This window comes from Panicum virgatum, chromosome 6N (assembly GCF_016808335.1).
Source record: "Panicum virgatum strain AP13 chromosome 6N, P.virgatum_v5, whole genome shotgun sequence".
In the NCBI taxonomy this organism is placed as follows: Eukaryota; Viridiplantae; Streptophyta; class Magnoliopsida; order Poales; family Poaceae; genus Panicum; species Panicum virgatum.
Window position 1 is genome coordinate 37,423,910 of NC_053150.1, and position 17,817 is coordinate 37,441,726.

Consider the following 17,817-nt stretch of genomic DNA (forward strand, 5'->3'; position numbering starts at 1 on the left):
TGTTTCCACTCAAAACATCCAATTTTTCTCACCATAGCTCTCCTATGTACCCATCGTACCCACCTATTGATCTCATATGGAAAGCCAATTAGCTAGGAATTTATCCACGCGTGCACCCTTCCTCCGTGCACCTATTTCCTTCTTTTGGTTTCTTCTTTTTAGGCAACAAACAAATTAGCTAGGGAAGGATTGCAATTTCTTTTTACTTCCTTTTTCGCCAGTGGCCACGTCCTTCTTTTTGTTTATTCTTTTTATTAGGCAACAAATAAATTAGCTAGGGAAGGATAGAAATTCCTCTTTACTTCCTTTTTCGCCAGTGCCCACGCGCGCATGATCTGCGGTCCCTCTCCTCCAGGCCAGCTCCCCTCTCCTCCAAGGCTTGTCTCGCTCCCCTAGCCACGATCTCTAGAATGCTAACAGCCTGATGCAAGCCATATCATTCACGGTTCTCCCCCAATCCATCGACCAACCGCAATTGCAAGGTACAAATTTAGCCGCCCCTTCACTGTATCCGTGGATGTGTGCATGAGTTCGATAGATCAGTTGCTTAAATATTTATTTTCATGGATCGTTGCAGTTACCAGCGCCACTCGCCATTGCACCAGTACAGCGTTTAATTTGTCCAGTTTCATCGCCCTCCAAGTTCACTGGGCGGCTCGACCGCTGGCGCCACGAGACGTTCAAGGCGATCGTCAACGTGACGCGTATTAGCAGCTAGCTACGGTGAGTGCTTTAATTTCCTGCCATCTTCTTCTGAGAGTGCGCCTCATCTGAGCGTGTGATTTGCCTGTTTACGCTGTGCCAGTTCGATTATTTAGATTTGTGCGATGGTGCAAGTCCTGGTGTGTTAGCTAGATGAATGCATCTTCCACGTCCAAACATTGCTGCGCTCAAGATGTGGCCTGAGTGAAGGAAGTGATTTCAGGTATGGAAGCCCTTCATCAGTAGTTTCCCATCAAAATCTTAATACTTTTTACACCAGCAATTTTCTATACTTATCTTTTATACCCGCGTATTATTTTCTTTTAGCACATAATTTTATTTTTCTTCTCACATGCATTCACCCATAATTCGCGTCATTATTTATTTTGGAAGGATAATAATTGACATCATTGTTTATAGAAGTAAAAGAAAGACTTGTATTATTTTTGAAATAAAAATAAATAACATTATTATTTGATGGAAGAAAAATTAAATATGTGCCTATGGCACGTACATCTCCGCTATGTGGAATTAAAAAAAATGTTAATTTGAACATGGCAGAAAACACTTTCCAACTTTCAGTACCGTTTATTTTAGCTGCCGTGGCATTGCCACGTGAGCTAGTCTGTGATTTGAGGTGGTTGTCCAATCAGCAAATAAAAAATAAAAAGCCCATGGAGTCAATGATTTTTCACATACTGCAGTGAATTATTTCCTTTAGCTTCGTTAATGTTGATTTTTTTTCATTTTCATTTACTAAGTATTTAAACAGATAGATAAAAAAACAAATAATATATTACATTATTATATTTTTGTGAGAATACCTTTCTGAACCAATTGCAAATTTATGAAACTCCCAACTTTTAAACTGTGTTTGAATGTTTTCCTTGTCATTTGGATTTTACATGATTCTTTAGGAATACATTCACAAGAACAGCTTTTGTATGTATCCGGGGTCACAGTTGAGCAAAACAAAATTCAAGCGAGCGGAAGAAAGTAATAGACCCCCCCCCCCGGGTCGGCTATTTTATGGTCGACCATAGGCGAGGTGTCCCTACAGTTGAAACTCCGACAACTCCTTTTTTCCCATTTTTTTAGTAATTTTTTGTCATTTTTTCCCATTTTTGAAGAGACAGATAATTTTTCAAGCAAAATTTGGGGAGGTAGAAAAAAAATTCAAGAAAATTTTTGGTGAAATAAAAATATTACAAGAAAAAATTTGACAGAGAAAAATTTATGAAATAAAATGAAAAATTGTACATCCAAAAATTTAAAAAAATCAGGTAATTTCTTTTGCTAAAAATTTTTGTATGAAAAGAAGAAAAAAAGTAAAAAAACCTACCGGCTGCCCACTGGCGGCACCGCCCCCGACCCGCCCCACCGCCTACCCATCGCCGGCCCCACTGCACCGCTCCCCCAGCTGGAGATGCCGGAGCTCGCCGCCGGCGTTGCGAATCCCCACCGCTCCACACCACCTAGCCGCCGCGCCTCCCCACCGCCGCCACACCACCCAGCTCCGCCGCACTGGATTCGGGAGGAAGGGGAAGGGGCTCCGGTGGCTGGATCCGGGAGGGATAGGAAGATGGAGGAGAAAAGGGGGAAGAAGAAGGAAAATAGGAAGATGGAGGAGTGGATCGACCGTAAGTTACAAAACTTACGGTCAACCGCAGACTCAACATCCCCCCACCGCACACCACCCCACCACCACCATCAAATTAAAAAAATCCTTCTTTTGGCCCACTGACAACACTTAATACATATTTGATCTCTTATCTAAATTAAAAACAATTCAGCCAATGCTAACTGCATTTCCTCTCAAAATAAAATCTTAGGGCATGTTTGGCACAGCTCCACTCCAGTAACTCCATCAATATGTCATGCCAAACGCGACCAGCTCTAACAACTCCAACTCCGGCAAAAACATAGAGTTGGGCGGCCAACTCCATGTTTTTCCTAGAGCTCCTCAATGGGTACTCCATAAACACTTGTTATGTATACCCTCATGGAGTCGGGATGAAATTACCCACCTTTGACACTGGTTACACATAACGGTTCGCGAGAAAAAAAAGCGCTCTTCTCCTTCCCTGCGCTTGTACCCTTTCCTCTCCCGAGCCGCCCAACTTAGAGGGTGGAACCCTAGCCCCCCCCCCCCCCCCCCCCCCCCGCAGACCTCGCCGGCGGCCACTGATTTGGAGCGGAATGGAACGCACTGAAGATGATCTCCTTCCCCATCTAGGTATTGATGTCTAATCCCTCGTGAATTCCATGTAATTTGTCTTTCTTGTCACTCAATTTTTCTTCCCCATCCATGGCGCCATGGCTTCTTCCTCACAGGGGGCTTCCATCCCGCCAGCCATGGCCGACCCTAGTGCCACCACGGGTAGCGAGCTTACCGAGCTCGACCATGGGCATGCCACATCTGTTGGCCGGGGAACTGTGCCCCTAGCGTCGGCCATGGCCCTGGCGCGGCCAGCCTGGGTGTTGGCGCGGCCGGCAGGGGCCCTGGCGCGGCCGAAAGAGGGGCTGGTCGGGGAACTGCCCAAGAAAGCCATGGAAGGTCCTGTGCCAGTAAAGGTTTCGTTCAAGCAAACAATGCGGCTAGAAATAAGAAAGCAAGAGATGTGGTATGTAAAAAATGGTTTTATCTTGTTTCAATCTCTTGCAAATTGAGAATAATTGCAATTTCATTACCATTGTTTCAATGATACAAAATTGAAAACTAGTGCTGTGAATGCTTGAAATGTTATTGTACTATATAGGGTGATGCAGTAGAATGGAATGACACGAATACATCAATCATATGTTCATTATTTGCCTAACAAGTTAAGGAAGGCAATAGACCGAACACCCACTTGAACTCAGTAGGCTATGACGAGGTGGCCGAAAGTTTTTATCAGATGATAGGAATTCATGTAACCAAGTTGCAATTGAAGAACAAGTGGGATAAGCTTAAGCCTGATTTAGTTGCATGGCAAAAAGTATTGAAGCAAATTGGATTGGGGCGGAATGTCGCTGATGAGATTATAATGGACATCGAGTGGTGGAAGAAGACAAAGAAGGTGACAATCTAAAATTCGTTTTGTATAGAAATGATTGAGGGATATTACAGGATATTCAGGGAAGTGGCAAGTACTATGTTGTCGATGCAAGATATCCTAATCGCCCTGGGTACCTCTCTCCATACAAGGGTGAAAGGTACCATATGCCATAATGGCATAGAGGTACGGAACCTAAGACTCCAATGGAAAGATTCAATCACATTCACTCATCCATCCGGAATGTCATTGAACGATCATTTGGATTACTAAAAATGAAATGGCAAATTCTCTACAAGGTACAATCCTATCCTATATACAAGCAAAAGATAATTGTTGTGGCAACTATGGTCCTTCATAATTTTATTCAAGAGCATGGAGGTGATGAAGACTTTGCTCGTTTCGATCATGATCCAAATTTCATACCTACGATACCAGAAAGATACAGCAAATATGTTGTTCCATCATCGGCGTCTGATGGGTCAACATCTACACCCAATGCTCCAATGATGGATTCATTTCGTGATGAGCTGGCGACCGCAGTTTCTCTTGCTTGGAAGTAGTCGACAAAGTTTATTATTCTCATTTTGCATGTGAACTTGGAATGCGAACTGTTCAATGATTGTTGCATTTTTGGACTGTAGCGTGGTACTGTAGCGAAGTACTGTAGCGATTATTGTAGTCAAGTATTGCTGCAAAGAAACTGTAGCGCACAATAAAAAAATCGAGGCAAAAGGGATCATTTCTCATAATTCCTCCTTTTTCTTGGAGCTGGAGTCAATCAATCAGCCAACACGTTAACAACTCTTTGTTTTTCTGGTGTTGGTGGAGTGGAGCTGAAAAAAGAAATATGAAGTTGGTGGAGTGGAACTATTTTTTTTAAGCTGGAGTGCTCCTAAATAGGTCATGTATACTGAAAATCATTTGACATGCTAACATGTCACCTTGACTAGAGATACCACATGATGGAACTTCAGGGTAGCAGGCACAGCTTCCTCCAGCGAAGGCTGCGAGCTGCGCACTATTTCAGCGTGAGCGCACGAAAGGTAAATCATCGTTTCAAGGGTGTGTTTAGTTCCATCCGTAAACACAAAAAAGACGTAAACACATTAAAGTGAAAAGGAATCTTACTAATTTGAAGTACTAAATGAAGTCTATTTATAAATTTTTTTGCATGGATGGGCTGTAAATCGCGAGACGAATCTAATGAGCTTACTTAATTCATGATTTGCAACAGTGATACTACAGTACCCATCCGCTAATTATTGATTAATCATGGATTAATTAGCATTATTAGATTCGTCTCGCGATTTACAACCCATCTGTGCAAAAAGTTTTGTAAATAGATTTCATTTAGTACTTCAAATTGGGAAGATTCGAAACGCAAAAAAAAAAAAATTTGCATTTACACCCTACCGAACTAAACACGGCCCAAATCACCAATCAAGATTCAAAGATAGGACTCGAAATTTGCCGGGAGGAACGCGTGGCGCGCGCGTCAAGCCTACGCGCCTCGGCTCCGTCTCGGTTTGGGCGCTCCGACAGCTGCCGGCCATCATAAATCCACCCGGGATCGGAGCGCCCTCACACTTTCTCGCCATCTCCCCTCTCAGCCTCTCTCGCCGCCTCCCTTCTCAGCCCTTCTACCATCGGATCCATCCAGTCCAGACTCCACAACTCGATCGATCTCGCGTTGGCCGGCAGCATGGCGCTCCGCCGCTCGAAGCCCTTCCTGGCGGCGTTCCCGCTCATCGACGCCGCCATCGAGGGCGCCGACGCTGCCGGCGTCCTCTCCCGCGACGAGTTCCGGAGCGCCAGGGCCAGGATCGTCGAGCTGCTCTGCGACGCCGCGGACGACGATGGCAAGGTGGAAGGATTCTGCGAGCTGCTGGACGAGGCCATGGCGGGGTCGCTCGCCACGCTGCGGGCCGTGCCCCTAGAGAAGATCGAGCTGGCGTCCGGCGATCTGGTCGGCGCCGTCGGCGCGCTGATCAAGGACCACCCGTCGGAGCGGGTCCGCGGGTTCGCGCGCGACGTCGTGCGCGGGTGGAGGGCGGGCGTCAAGGCCGAGCTCGCCAGGGCCAGGGCCGCCATGGACGTGCTGCTGGACGGCCTCTCATCATCTACTCCGCCGCCACCGGTCAAGGACCACTCGGCGCCCGCCGCCAACTCCGACACGAAGACGAAGAAGGAAGGGAAGATACCGGAGGAGCAGCCTCGTGCAAGGAAGACACCCGCCGCCATCACCAGCAGCCATCCTAGCACTAGCACGGCGGAGTCCAAGAAGGGGGCTCCGATCGCCAGCGCCAGCAAAGCCAGGCCGTCAGCGAACATGGGAGCTCCAGCCGTTGTCCCTGCGCAGCCGAAGAAGACGCTGCCCGCCGTCGTCAGCAGCGTGGCCGAGTTGGAGAGGAAGATGGAGACCACGAAGCGTAAGCTCCACGAGCGGTACCAGGAGGCCGAGAACGCGAAGCGGCAGCGCAAGATACAGTGGATCGAGCCACCACGACAACCGCCGCCGGGGATGAAGAAGGGCCAAATGCCGCGCAACGCGCACCCGGCACGCTGCGCGGCGGTGAATTGCTTCGTCAAGTCAAGCTCGCTTGGGATGAGGGTTTAGTTAGGGTTCTTCTGCATTTATCGATCCTGACCATGAAACTAGAGAGTTGCATCTGCAAAGTTGTGTAGGCTATGCTTTTCTCAGGATGTGATCGTCGTCAGGGAATTGACATGTAAAGTGAATGGATACTCCTGCGCTCTGCTGCAAATTTAGTTAATTTCATAAAGCTGCATCGCCATGATCTGCTGCTGTTCAGTTGTGCAATATACATCACATCAGCAGGAGCAGAGGCACAGCACCGGCATTCTCCATACAAATTATTGCTACAGATAGTCCAGCTCATCCTGTACATGTAAACTGAATTGATACACCTGCGCTCTGCTGTAAATTTCGTTGATTCCTTAATGCTGCATCCACATGAACTGCTGTTGTTAGTTTCGTTAAGTTCGTCAGCTGCACGAGCAGAGTCAAACGACTGAACAGTTGTGGCTGTTTCCCCCCCCCCCCCCCCCCCCCTCTATTTTTGTGAGCTTTAGACATTCCGAACGTTGATTAGCCATGCTAAAGAGCCGGAATTGCATGGCAATGAACTTTCAGCATGCATCAGTGAAAGGACGGTAGCGCGCTCTAGCCTAAGAGGAGGAGGGGATGAATTAGGCAACTAAAAACTTAGACCTATGGCTCCAACTAGTTTGCACAAAATTAAACTAAAACAAGCTATCTAAATGTGCAACTATAGTTGTTCTAGTGTGAAACCCCTATCCCAAAAGAGTTTAACAATCTATAGCCTTTCCTATCAAGAAATTACTCTATGAAAGTAAAGGCATACAAATTGTTAGTATGAAATGCGGAAGCTTAAAGAGCGGGATAGGAGATAGCAAACTCTTGACGCGGGTGTTTATCCCGTGGTTCGGTTAGCCACAAAGGCACACCTACATCCACGTTGTTGTAGCACTCACTAAGAGTATTGCTACTCGGCCACCAAGTCTCTTCCGTGAACACAATCACGGTCACCTTGGCCCCGGGTTCCACTAAAGAGCTTCTCCACAAAGGATGGGGGTCTCCACGTCCCCCGCACAAAGTGTCGTCGCCGCTCCATACCAAGTCGGAGGGTCGATGCATTGCCGGTGAGCTTCGCAGCTCCAAGGGGCCAGCGCACCAAGCTCTTCTTTTGGTTCACTAGAGAACCACAGCATAAGGGCTCAAGGCCTTGCAATCTCACTCACTAAAAGCTAATCCTTTACACAACACTATCAAAGTGTGCTAAGGGCTAAGGATATGAACACTAAGCTCTTGGATGGCTTGGAGTGGTTCTTGGGTGTGTATGTGACTTCCTTGAACTCCAGCGATCTTCAAATGGCCGGGGGATGCCATATATATAGGCCTCCAAGTCGTGTAGCCGTTGCTCCAACGGTCAGCAGAAAACTGCGTATCATCGGATGAACCGATGCCTCTGGCAGGGGTAGCGTCAGTTCATCCAGTCACTCTAGGACCCGAAGTAGCCGTTGAGCTCTTGACAGCTGACACAGTGATCATCGGTTGAACCGATGCTTGCCCGTCGGTTAAACCGGTCACTCACAGCACTCAACTAGCCGTTGGCCTTCTTCTCTTCTGCTGACGTCATTACACCGGTGCCTTGCTCCGATGCATCACCGGTTCATCCGGTAATGAAGGATCTTCTCCTGGGCACTTGACATCGTCTCTAGAACATAGTATGCCCAATGCACCGATGCCTGTCGTGATGCCGTCGGTTCAACCGGTGCCTCACAACCACCAGGGCGTCGGATCTTCCGACAACCATCGGATGCACTGATGCTTAGGCATCGGTTCAATCGGTGCTACTGATTTCTGCAGAACTCGTCCAATTCAGTGTTTTTTGAGTTCTTTCTTCGTGTTTTGCTTTGCATGGCCTTTTTACTCCATCCCTGGGATCTAGAAATGTTTACTTAACAATACCATTAGTCCCATTGATTGTGTTTTGATCGCCAAAATCACTCGAAATGACATAAACGATGCCATGTTCGTTACAATCAGGCTATCAGCCAGTTCTTGCTCTCGCTTCAGGTTCAGGACCCAGAACAGCACATACAGTCACAATGTCACAAGCCCTTTTTTTTTTAGGGCCACAATGTCACAAGTCTTTTGCTAGCCCAATTTGACAGGGATCAGAAAATGCACTCATGATCTAGAACCAAACGTTTCTGGCTTTCTGCAGCAATCATGTCTTGCTATTCAGGATTAAGCCATTTAGGCAGGAAAGAATCTACCAAGTAAGTCTTTTGCTTAGGCTTGTCAGAAGGTATTATTTGTCACACAATGTTGCATCATCAAAAGTTCAGAGTACATGGCCGAAGCCCGAAGGCGATGGCTATGCTACAACACCTTTGGGATATACTCGGAGTACTAATCATTCGGTGCAAAAGCCAAGTCATTCAACCCATGTAAAAACATTCTTATGCTGAGATAAAAGGGTGAGATATGAAGAACATTTCTCTGCACCAAGAAAATACTGGGTCTACCGTGGTTGTCCCGTGCCACATATTAGAAATAAACCAAAAAATCGACATAAAACAAGGATCAAAGATTTTATTTCCAGAGCGCAAAAGTCCAATACACAGTTACACATGGGCGCATGGAAGCCATTTTATTTATACATGGATGCATATTCACATACAGTATTTACATCCGGAATACACCATATTTCGTGTCTTCAGGAATCGGCTTGGCCGCAGCAGAGAGGCAGAGGCTCAGAATCCGCCTGGTATCAGCAGGGTCGATGACACCATCGTCCCATAGCCTAGCAGTAGCATAGTACGGGCTTCCTTCTTTGTCGTAAGCCTCCGCGACCTTTGCTTTGAAGGCTTCTTCCTCGTCCTTGGTCCACTATATGCATGAACAAACAAGAATCGGTTATGTAAAAAGGTCACTTTGAAATTCAAGCTGTTAGGTTGTTTAATGTTCTCCAAAGCAAGGAATTAATGCAATATACCTCCACTCCTTGTCTCTTTTTATTGTTCTTTTCTATTTGAGCGAGAACACCAGCTGCCTGAAAAGGTTCGAAGGAAGAAACAATAGTAACTGTTGACTGATATTGCTTTGCTCTGTTTTGTGCATTCCACCAAATGAAACACCTCGCCACGACTCATGGCTTAATATATTATAATACCAGGAACTGAGCGGGCATTGTAAAAGCTCAAACAGATCAGAAGACCATGATCTTTGGCAACAAACTCCAGGAAAAAACTACAGCTTTTAGCATTCATGGCACAAATATAAAGAACTCACTGGAACATCACACTTCCAGCAGTGCTAGTGTTTGAGACTCCAAACTCACTCTAAGATGCTAGCTGCTAATGCACCTTATCCCATTTTTTAGGCCTATGAACTGATTACGCATCTTCAAAGACTAATAATAATGGCACCAAATAGCAAATGCCGCCATCTTCAATTCATCAAAATATTGGCAATGAATATCAATTATTACATTATAGACATTATGTCATTCTTACCAGAGAATGATAATATGGATACTTGTAAATTAGTAAACACAATGTAGTTGCGGCAATAACAAGTGTGATGGCTCTTACCTGGATGCCACCCATAACAGATATCCTAGCAGTTGGCCAAAGAAACAAAAAGTTTGGGCTATAAGCACGGCCACACATTCCATAGTTCCCAGCACCAAAACTTCCACCAACAATTATTGTAATTTTAGGAACCTGTGAAGACATATTCGCTTTTACATATTATTGGCAAGTTCCATTGGTGCAAGGTTTGCGGTAAGACATCAAAGGGTCAAGAAAGGCTTGACCTTGGCGCAGGAAACTGCCATGACCATCTTTGCTCCAGCTTTTGCAATTCCACTAGCTTCAGACTTCGACCCGACCTACAGCAGATAAACTAATAATTAACATGCATGTCATAGGGGTTGAACATCTCAGACTTCACAAAAATAACTAACTTGTATGTTAGTTTAGCATCCGAACCATACTGTACAAATCCTACAGTCCATTATTGTGCCATATGTAATTCATGTATAACCTGGCTCCACGCTCCATTAGTCAAAACAATACTTGAACATAGTACAGGGGTTGAATTTCACATTCGTATTTCCATGCATAACCAATAATTATATTCAGATTAAAAACAATGTCGATACAAATAATAAGTTTGTCTACTATGTGTGTAGTGAGTTATGAAAAGTTTGTCTACTATCTATATATTGGGTCATGAGATGAAAGAGCTCGAGGAAGTAATTTGAAGAGTAAATAATACACCATACCATGAACCCGGTAATATTTTGAAGGAATATCAAAGGAATATGGCGCTGAGTGCACAATTCAATGAAGTGGGAACCCTTTAGTGCTGACTCAGTAAACAGAATACCATTATTTCCAATAATTCCAACTGGTTGCCCGCATATCCTTGCAAAACCAGTCACCAGTGTCTGCATAAATTTAAAGAAAAACAAATTGAGTTGCACAATACATAGGATAAAGAATGCAAATTATAGCTACGTTCAACTAAATAAAGAAACCCTTACTGTTCCATACAATTTTTTGAACTCATCAAATTCGCTACCATCAACAATACGGGCTATTACTGAACGGATGTCAAAGGACTGCTTCAAATCAGCTGGTGCAATTGAGCGAAGTTCCTCTACATCATACAATGGTTCTTGGTAATCGCAAGCAGAACTTTGAATATTTGTCCCTTTAGCAGCTAAGTGCAGGTTCTTCACAATGTTTCGCCCCATTTCAAGCCCCTGAAGTTCATCTACATCAAATAACAATGTGAGATCTGTCTCAGACAAACATCATCTTGAATGTGCTTAAAACAAAATAATACATAAGATGAGCACATATGGTAAAACAAAGATATTGAAAATGGATGATGATGATGTAAAAGGAAAAGGAAAAGGAAAAATAAGAAAGTTAAAAGGAAAATGGTAATCTCAACAGGACAAGTTGGCCAGTACAAGAGTCTACACATTAGTTTTATGACCAAAGAAATCACGAAACAAGCAAAAATATAGAAGAAAAGAGGAAATGACTATGCAGTATATAGACATATTTCAGGACACCGTCCACAAAACAATCAGTACTGTCCAATGTCCATACAATCTTTGTGGAAATCATTTAGTAAGGTATTTCTTAATAGAATAACAACACAAAGCCTTTTAGTCCCGAGCAAGTTGGGGTAGGCTAGAGTTGAAACTCAACATGAGCTACTAACAAAAGGGGAAAGAAAGAGAAAAAGAAAATAAGTACATATAAGGCGTCAATAGCAGTAATATTAATAGGGGATCTAAAGGTTGTCCACGATGATGCAGTAATCAAGTTACTTCCAAATTCAATTCCATCCTACCCAATTAATTATATGATGCAGTAAGTGCTGTTAAAGTTTACCTTGTGCAAAATGATCCGAGACTCCGGATACCTTACAATGTACTGATGCTCCACCAAGGTCCTCAGCAGATATCTCCTCTCCTGTAGCAGCCTACAAAATTTGCCCCTTTATACTAAGACATGATTTAGACATTGGCCAAAATCTCATCATGCACAAAATATACTGAATAGATAATATGGTTGACAAAGAATACTGACCTTTACAAGTGGGGGGGCAGCTAGAAAAATAGTTCCATTTCCCTTAACTATCACACTCTCATCCGCCATTGCAGGAATATAAGCCCCGCCAGCGGTGCAAGATCCTAAAACTAAGGCAATCTGAGGGATACCATTTGAAGACATCTTAGCTTGATTGTAGAATATTCGACCAAAATTATCACGGTCAGGGAAAACTTCAGCCTGCCTGGGGAGATTAGCACCTCCACTGTCAACGAGATATATGCAAGGCAATTTGCATTCAGAAGCAATTTCCTGTGCTCGCAGATGCTTTTTTACAGTAAGAGGATAGTATGTGCCCCCTTTTGTGGTTGGGTCATTGGCCACAAACATACATAATCGTCCATGAACAGGTCCTATGCCAGTTATTATACCCGCTGATGGTAATGCTTCTTCATAAACATCCGAACCTGCAAGCTGTATTGTAAATATTACCATCAGCACCAGTACTCTAGAACAAGATGTACAGCTATAAAAACAAGTACAATAGAGGCATTTTTCAGAGAACCGCAGGGTGAAACTTTCATTACAGTTTTGAAACAGGCATATTTTCCTTAGCATGTTAGATCGCTCATTTTAACAGAAAAGCTGAGGAATTCAGAAGGTGTGAGCAAGGGGCGTTATCCCAAGAGTGGATGTATTTTCGTTGCTCATCTTAGCAGTAGGAGAATAATAGGTCTAATTGACTAAGCCCCAGTAGAGGCTTAGTGTGCAGAATTCTTCTGAATCCTATAGTATTTGAACTACTGGCTGCGAGACTCCTGTGTACCCATTACCAGACAGCGCTAAGGGATTGCCTGCTGCCATATGATTATGCTATACCCATACCAATCAGCAATTTGTGCAAGAACAACAGCTGGCTATGGGGCTGAAGTGACTTTGTTCGTGAACGTAAGTTAGGACCAGCACCATAGGCATGTCTTACATCCTACTGTGTTGTCCAAGCCTGAATTCGGGAGCTAATGGCAACCTTCAGGAGTTTGGCAGGAGCAGGGGTTGCAGGTGGCGCAATTCAACTTTTTGGAGTAACAGGTACGGGCATACAATGGAGCATCGTTCAGTTCTTAACAATTAAACAAATGAATACCAGTAGTTTACCAGGACCAAGTTAACAAATTCGATCGGGACTGTTCTTAACCGACAGAGGAGGATCATATAAGTTGCAGCAACATCATTAACCTCCTAATTACTTCACAATTCTCGCGAGCCCCGAGCCCCGAATTCGTAGCATCACCGACTAAGGGAGGTACAGGCATGGAGTTCACTCGACAATCGACAATGCGGCGGCGGCCTGATGAAACGCAAGGAGGGAAGCGACGGACCTGCGAGAGCTCGAGGAAGGACGCGCCGGGGTCGAGCAGGCGGTCGATGCGGTCCCGCGGGAGCAGCTTCCCCCGCGACGCGTTCCGCCGCACCGCCTCCGGGCCACCCCCGCGCAGCACCTGCACAAGGGGAAGGGGACGCGCGCGCTCCCCCGCTCTTCAGTCAGGAGACAGGAGGAGGGGGGCCGGCAAAGCGAGCGAGCGAGCGAGCGGGGGGCAGGGCACCTGGGAGACGCGGGCGCGCAGGTCGGCGAGCAGCGCGGCGACGGCGGCGGCGTTGCGCGCGTAGGCGTCGGAGCCCCGGTCGAGCGTGTCCGGGAGCACGGAGGCGCCCCCGCGGGCCGCCGCCGCCGCTGACGAACTGTACGCCGGGGCGGCGCGCGGGTGCAGGTGCAGGTGCCGCCGCCCCGCGGCGAGCCGGGCGAGCATGCCTCCGCTGTCTCGGAGATGGGTCCGCGGTTCCGTGGGAGAGGATCGCTCGATGTCGCCGTGGCTCGGATCGCTCGCTCGCGCTGCGGCCGCTGGGCGGGCTGGAGTAGTGGAGTGGACTGGCTGGAGTGCGTTTTCAGTCCGGTGCTGCGGCGTGCGCTTCGCTGCGCTGCTCGTGCACGCAAGTCGGGCGGCGGATAATGTGTCTGACTGGACGTCGCGCTGGGTTGGTGGATAAGCAGTCTGGCAGAGCATGGGAGCGGGGGCAGATCACGATGGGATCGACCGTGCTCTGTCATGGCTGAGCTAGAGTATTTACATGTTCCGTTCTAAATTATTAATTATTTTAATAAATTTAGATACACAGTATTTACTATAAGTACTGCTACGACAAAGAATGCAATTTTAGGTATATTATCCACATCCATAGCTAGAATTGTATCTTGTTGGGACGGAAAGAATATACGGTAGGATAAACACTATTTCTAAATATATAGAAAAAACCTACGTACCTAGATTTACAAAAGTAATCTACTATTGGAAACCCAAAAAGTTTTCTTTTATAAAATTTTGGTTGAGCTCCCCTTACTCCCGATAACGCGCTGCCCATGCATGTGGGAGCTAGTGGGCCACCCTCAACATATACTGAAAAGACGCGCGGCGTTGCCGCATTGGGCCATTGCTGGTCGATTTGTTTGTGCACATCAGAGTTCATCTCTTTTGCCTGCAGGTATCTGAACACTTGGGAGTTGAAGAAATTGAGGTTTACCAAAACAGTGAAGCACGTAGTGTCCTTAAACCATCAGAAACTCATTTATACATTGTAGACATGACAAAGAAGTTGAATAGGGATATATATACATAAATGTTCATATTAGTTCATGGGGGTTCGACACACAATATATAAATATATTCGCAAGAGGGATATTTAGTGTTTGAACTATCACATAACCCAACTTGTGAAGAAACAGAGTAAGAAGATGGCATTATATACACGAAAAGAAGAGCCACTTCCAAAGCATTGTGAATATAGTTGTGTTTGTCACAAAAGCAGTATGGATATTGGTGTGTTTGGCTGGGACACAGGAAGCGACAAAAGGTGGTTTTGAAGTAAGCATCAAAATAGTTGTTGCATGGCCAATATCTGAAAAAAAAGAAGCGAATGTATTGTTAAAACAATAGATGTTAAAAACAATTTGTAGGATTATGAGCAGTAAATTGACAAAATATAAGCTTAAAAGTAATATTTTAATATGGAATGCAAAAAATTCGGCATTTCAACATGGCAAGAAAGTTTTATATGTATTCCTATTGTATCTTTCAAGCGGCAATATAGAACTTTAATATGAAGTAGCTATGCAAAAGCAAACATTATGTGAATTAATGTGGTGCGCATGCATGCCATTCCAGTTGCTAGTTTTATGTCAGCAATGACAGACCTGTAACGGTAGTAGAATACAGACAACATGAATTCTAGTGATGTCTAATGACCAACTCGAAGCAAAAATTCCTAAGATGGTATAACCACAGAATGAGTGTACAAATATGTATGTATGAAGTATTAAGTATTGAAGTACCTGTTGTAATTTTTTACTTGGTTGATGGCTGCATATTAGATTTCTTGCCTTTCTTAAAGACATGTTTTTTGTCATCATCCTCAATATCATCATAAGGCCTTCTTTTAGTTGCAGCTGGTGTGTCATCCCAATTTCTGTAGTGGAGATAAATAGTATTTTTTTAGATTATGCATTATTAAGTAGAGGCATAGATAAGAATATGTGAGTGAAAGTTTACCCTGGTGACTTATCAATGTCCATATCATCAAATTCTGCTATGGATTGAGTTAGCATTGCAAGTTCCTACAGTGAAAGTAATATATCAACAGGACCTCAAATGATGGATGTTCAGTCCTCATACTCTTTTTATGTAGAATCCTTACGACAAATGTGAACTTGTGGCCAATCCATTGTGAAATGTCGCTTGGAATTATATCTGGATCATTGTATTTCCTTAATGTTTCAGTACTCTTACCAATAAGTTCAGTAGCTCTTCTTTCGAACATCATAAACTCAAGACTAAATGTGTTGTCTGCAACTATAAATGGTATTTTGTACCTGTACATGAAAGGCTGCAAGAATTTGTTTGATTAATTTAATTAAGTAGAGGACTGAAATGATTACTGATTTATTTAGGTTTAGTATTTCTTACTTCCATTCAAATTGTTTTGAAGGTCAGCCTCCATCCTTTGTACACTGGAATCCATCAGATGTTGAAATCATTTTTGATGAGCATGTGCGACAAGCACGATAGCACCAATGTTGTTTATCTAGTATTCCTATGATCGTTACAGTGCATTGATATCGTTCACCCTACAAAATAAAAAACTTTAAGATTATATAGGAGTGCATTGGCTGTCTGCCAAAAATGAGATCTGGATATAGTGGCAGTAATCAAGCGCAATTACTGAGTGCCGTGGCAGTTTTTGGCTGGATTTTATCTTTATGTTTACACGGGTATCTTATAGTACATCAGGACCTAACTAACAAGTGCATTGCTTGTTTGCCAAAAATGAAGCTGCCTACTAATCACTCGTTGCTATTTGCTAGCTGTTGTAGTAGCAGGAACAAAATTTGACTACCTTTAAATTCTCTCCTCCATTTGACAGTACATATTCTCTCTTTTTCTCTTTTGCTGACAATAATATGAGGATGAGGAGTCCGGCTACTGCTCATTGCTATTTAATGCTGGTTTAAAAAAGATAACCATATTTTAGCTAGCTTTTAATTCGCTCTCCTTCTACATAAGCTTTCTACATAAGCTAAGGAGTAAGGAGTGCCTTGCTTGCCTGGCAAGAATTAGAGCGGGGGAATGGCTAGTAATCATTGCTGGATTGCTGGATGCTATAGAGGGATGAACAATTCTGGTTGCTTTTAAATTCTGCCAACCCTTTTGCACTACCCATTTTTGAAGCCTGGATATGATATAAAAGATGCAAACAGTACATGGCAATGAAGTTGTCAATATATACCTTTTGAGTAAAAGGATCTATGTCGTTCAGCTGTAACAGATTCTTTTCTTCAAAAGCTACATGAGTCTGATCTTCATTTGGTAAATCAATTTTTTCAACAGCTGTTGCGTCCACCGGTAAGCTGGAAGATAAACAAATATGATCATATGGATATATTATGTGTGCAAAGCGTATTTATATATTTTAGACATAACATTTATGCATAGAGTAGAAACACTTTAGGAGGTGCTCACATGATGTGTTAGCACATGGGTTCGAAATCCTAACAAATATTGGTTAGCACATTTTAGCATTCTCGCCTGTTAGGTTTGAACTGCATGCTAGAATTTAATTTTTAATAGCTGTCTTTGCATGCTATAACTGAACATGTTTTCCAATCTTTTATCCATGCCGATGTCTGGTCAGCTTGAAGAAAGCAATTAAATGTATGTATAGAAGTCCAGGGACAAGTAATAGTAGTTGTAGAAAAAGTGTGTACCTTCTCTGAAAAGCTTTTATTGCAGGTATGTCATTCTCGTTGATATACCAGGGACAAGCTGCTGTTCCACTTAGAAATTGTGTTCCATCTTTATATTGTTTCATTAAGGTGCCAACAAAGATAGCAATTATATGGTTCTTTTCTCCAATTTTAAGGACAACATCACCATCAAACTCTAGAGCCCGCATACTTGATAGAGATAAATCTATTGTATTTCCCCTGCTTAAAGTTGTTTGATACTTGTATTATTAGTGATCATATTTGGGATGGAAATATTAGATATCAAATATTATGGACTGAAGATATACCTTAGGTCCTGCAGCTTTATTATTCTTGTCATCATGAGGTCTCTTGCAGTGTTACGCACTACTGCAGGATTTGAGACAGCGGTGATTTTTCCAAGTACATCTGAAATAATATTTATACATCAGCAAATTTTAGTTGCATACATTTGCAGAAAAAATAATTATAAAAGGGTTATTGATGTTGAGTAGAGAATATACCTAGGAATCGTTCTTTATTTTTAGCAAATTGTGGCAATATTTCAATTGGAGTCAATGAGAATGTGTACTTTGGAAATTCCATATCATGAGCATTTGATTTGGCAATGGTAGTCCTTCTGTTCAGCCTCAGTATATA

General features: G+C 43.7%; 3 protein-coding genes and 1 long non-coding RNA gene across 4 annotated transcripts; 1 reads left to right on the plus strand and 3 right to left on the minus strand.

Annotated features, from left to right (window-relative positions):
• Positions 1-5,378: 5,378 nt before the first annotated feature.
• On the plus strand, positions 5,379-6,469 carry LOC120677537 (probable mediator of RNA polymerase II transcription subunit 26c). Its single transcript, XM_039958691.1, has one exon. It carries the CDS (start codon positions 5,443-5,445, stop codon positions 6,355-6,357), a length of 915 nt encoding a protein of 304 aa, XP_039814625.1. The 5' UTR covers positions 5,379-5,442; the 3' UTR covers positions 6,358-6,469.
• Positions 6,470-8,857: 2,388 nt separating this feature from the next.
• LOC120678848 (methylcrotonoyl-CoA carboxylase beta chain, mitochondrial-like) lies at positions 8,858-13,809 on the minus strand. Its single transcript, XM_039960253.1, has 10 exons — positions 13,469-13,809; positions 13,244-13,363; positions 11,904-12,338; positions 11,706-11,796; positions 10,841-11,073; positions 10,580-10,744; positions 10,109-10,183; positions 9,885-10,016; positions 9,287-9,343; positions 8,858-9,180 (listed from the first exon to the last, which is right to left on the minus strand). The coding sequence occupies exons 1-10, from the start codon at positions 13,670-13,672 to the stop codon at positions 8,977-8,979; spliced, it is 1,716 nt and encodes a 571-aa protein (XP_039816187.1). The 5' UTR covers positions 13,673-13,809; the 3' UTR covers positions 8,858-8,976.
• Positions 13,810-14,573: 764 nt separating this feature from the next.
• Positions 14,574-15,533, minus strand: LOC120679493. The gene is made up of 3 exons (XR_005677209.1): positions 15,467-15,533; positions 15,250-15,383; positions 14,574-14,816 (listed from the first exon to the last, which is right to left on the minus strand). It is a non-coding gene; the product is annotated as an uncharacterized LOC120679493 (long non-coding RNA).
• A 15-nt stretch (positions 15,534-15,548) lies between these two features.
• LOC120679494 lies at positions 15,549-17,778 on the minus strand. The gene is made up of 5 exons (XM_039961097.1): positions 17,682-17,778; positions 17,487-17,586; positions 16,701-16,821; positions 15,881-16,041; positions 15,549-15,786 (listed from the first exon to the last, which is right to left on the minus strand). Exons 1-4 carry the CDS (start codon positions 17,761-17,763, stop codon positions 15,904-15,906), a joined length of 441 nt encoding a protein of 146 aa, XP_039817031.1. The 5' UTR covers positions 17,764-17,778; the 3' UTR covers positions 15,549-15,786; positions 15,881-15,903.
• Between the last annotated feature and the right edge of the window lie 39 nt (positions 17,779-17,817).

What these genes read in the sequence shown, in the direction of transcription:
- LOC120677537 (XM_039958691.1), top strand. Translation starts at nt 5,443, where the DNA reads ATGGCGCTCCGCCGCTCGAAGCCCTTCCTGGCGGCGTTCCCGCTCATC.
- LOC120678848 (XM_039960253.1), bottom strand. Translation starts at nt 13,672, where the DNA reads ATGCTCGCCCGGCTCGCCGCGGGGCGGCGGCACCTGCACCTGCACCCG. An exon ending in AAAATATTACCGGGTTCATG is followed by an intron (nt 10,184 to 10,579) that starts GTATGGTGTATT and finishes TATCTGCTGTAG; the next exon opens with GTCGGGTCGAAGTCTGAAGC. An exon ending in TGGCAGTTTCCTGCGCCAAG is followed by an intron (nt 10,017 to 10,108) that starts GTCAAGCCTTTC and finishes ATGTCTTCACAG; the next exon opens with GTTCCTAAAATTACAATAAT.
- LOC120679494 (XM_039961097.1), bottom strand. Translation starts at nt 17,763, where the DNA reads ATGGAATTTCCAAAGTACACATTCTCATTGACTCCAATTGAAATATTG. An exon ending in AAATAAAGAACGATTCCTAG is followed by an intron (nt 17,587 to 17,681) that starts GTATATTCTCTA and finishes ATATTATTTCAG; the next exon opens with ATGTACTTGGAAAAATCACC. An exon ending in TAGATCCTTTTACTCAAAAG is followed by an intron (nt 16,042 to 16,700) that starts GTATATATTGAC and finishes TTTATTTTGTAG; the next exon opens with GGTGAACGATATCAATGCAC.